Source organism: Dipodomys ordii, unplaced genomic scaffold, assembly GCF_000151885.1.
Source record: "Dipodomys ordii isolate 6190 unplaced genomic scaffold, Dord_2.0 Scaffold60, whole genome shotgun sequence".
Classification (NCBI taxonomy): Eukaryota; Metazoa; Chordata; class Mammalia; order Rodentia; family Heteromyidae; genus Dipodomys; species Dipodomys ordii.
This window is the reverse complement of record NW_012267276.1, coordinates 8,543,222-8,544,359: the sequence shown is the minus strand read 5'-3', so window position 1 is coordinate 8,544,359 and position 1,138 is coordinate 8,543,222. Positions and strand designations below refer to the sequence as shown.

Here is a 1,138-nt window from a genome sequence, read left to right as displayed (position 1 = left end):
GGGGAGGCCTGGGGAGGAGGGGAGGCTCCGGGGGCGGGGAGGCCGGGGGCGCGGAGGCTGAGGGGAGGGGAGGCCTGGGGAGGCGGGGAAGCTCCGGGGGCGGGGAGGCCGGGGGCGAGGAGGCTGAGGGGAGGGGAGGCCTGGGGAGGAGGGGAGGCTCCGGGGGCGGGAAGGTCGAGGGGCCAGGAGGGCGGGGAGGCCACCTGCGCTGGAGTGGAAGAGAGGTGAGTGGATGGGAAATGGAACGTAGTACCACGGATAGGGAGGTGTGGAAGTGTTTAGGGGTAGCCCCTGGGCCTGTGGTGACCTAACTGAATCCTCTAGTGCCAGAGTCATGTGACAACTCCTGGTCCAAGCCTGTGAACTCTTGTAGCTGACTCAGAATCTGCCACAAGTATGTTTAATTCTTAATGAAATTAAGGACTTTCTTCTTTTTACTTAACAGTTTGTAGTTAATACTATTTTTTTTAAATTAACACTTTGTGGTTAATATGTTGTCATGAAACACTCGGAGGGATTTGGTTGTAAATTGCATTAAAGGAAGTGTTGGATAACTGTATAACAATAAGCTTTTTTTTTTTAAAAAGAAAATCAATGGTTTCCTAATATGCTTGAAATAAAATGTTATGTTTGTAAGTCCTTAAAAAAGTGTTGAAGCTGTAGTTTCTCCAAGATATAAGTTCATTTATCATTTTCACGTACACCTTCATTTATAAAGTTTTCAAGTGATTTGTTCTTCCTTCATAGCTGATGTCAGAGTCCCTAAAGCGTTCCAAAATTTTGTTGTTCACCTGGGAGTCAACACTATGAAGTCTGCAAATATTTGTATAGGTCGACCAGTGTTGCTTACCAGTTTGAAAGGAAAGCAAGAGGTAAGATGCCTTTGTTGATTTTTTTTTTCCACCCCTAGTGCTATGCATTGAACCCTCACCCTCATACATGCTAAGCAACTGCTCCTTACCACTTGAGCCCCATCCCCAAGCCATTTTTTTGTGTTCATATTTGTTTTTGTTTTTGTTTATGGGGAGGGGTCTGGTCATGAGGCCTGAACTCTGGGCCTGGGCGCTGTCCCTCAGCTCTTCAGCTCAAGGCTAGCGCTCTACCACTTGAGCCACAGCGCCACTTCTGGCTTTTTTCT

At 47.7% G+C, this 1,138-nt stretch overlaps 1 protein-coding gene across 1 annotated transcript in view; it reads left to right on the top strand.

The window, feature by feature from the left end:
• The first annotated feature begins 621 nt into the window (after positions 1–621).
• Spata5 (spermatogenesis associated 5) overlaps positions 622–1,138 on the top strand; it is a 119,730-nt gene continuing 119,213 nt past the window's right edge. Inside the window, exons 1-2 of the mRNA XM_013022111.1 lie at positions 622–632; positions 719–872. Coding sequence (XP_012877565.1) covers positions 622–632; positions 719–872 — 165 coding nt within the window. The remainder of the gene's footprint in view (positions 633–718; positions 873–1,138) is intronic.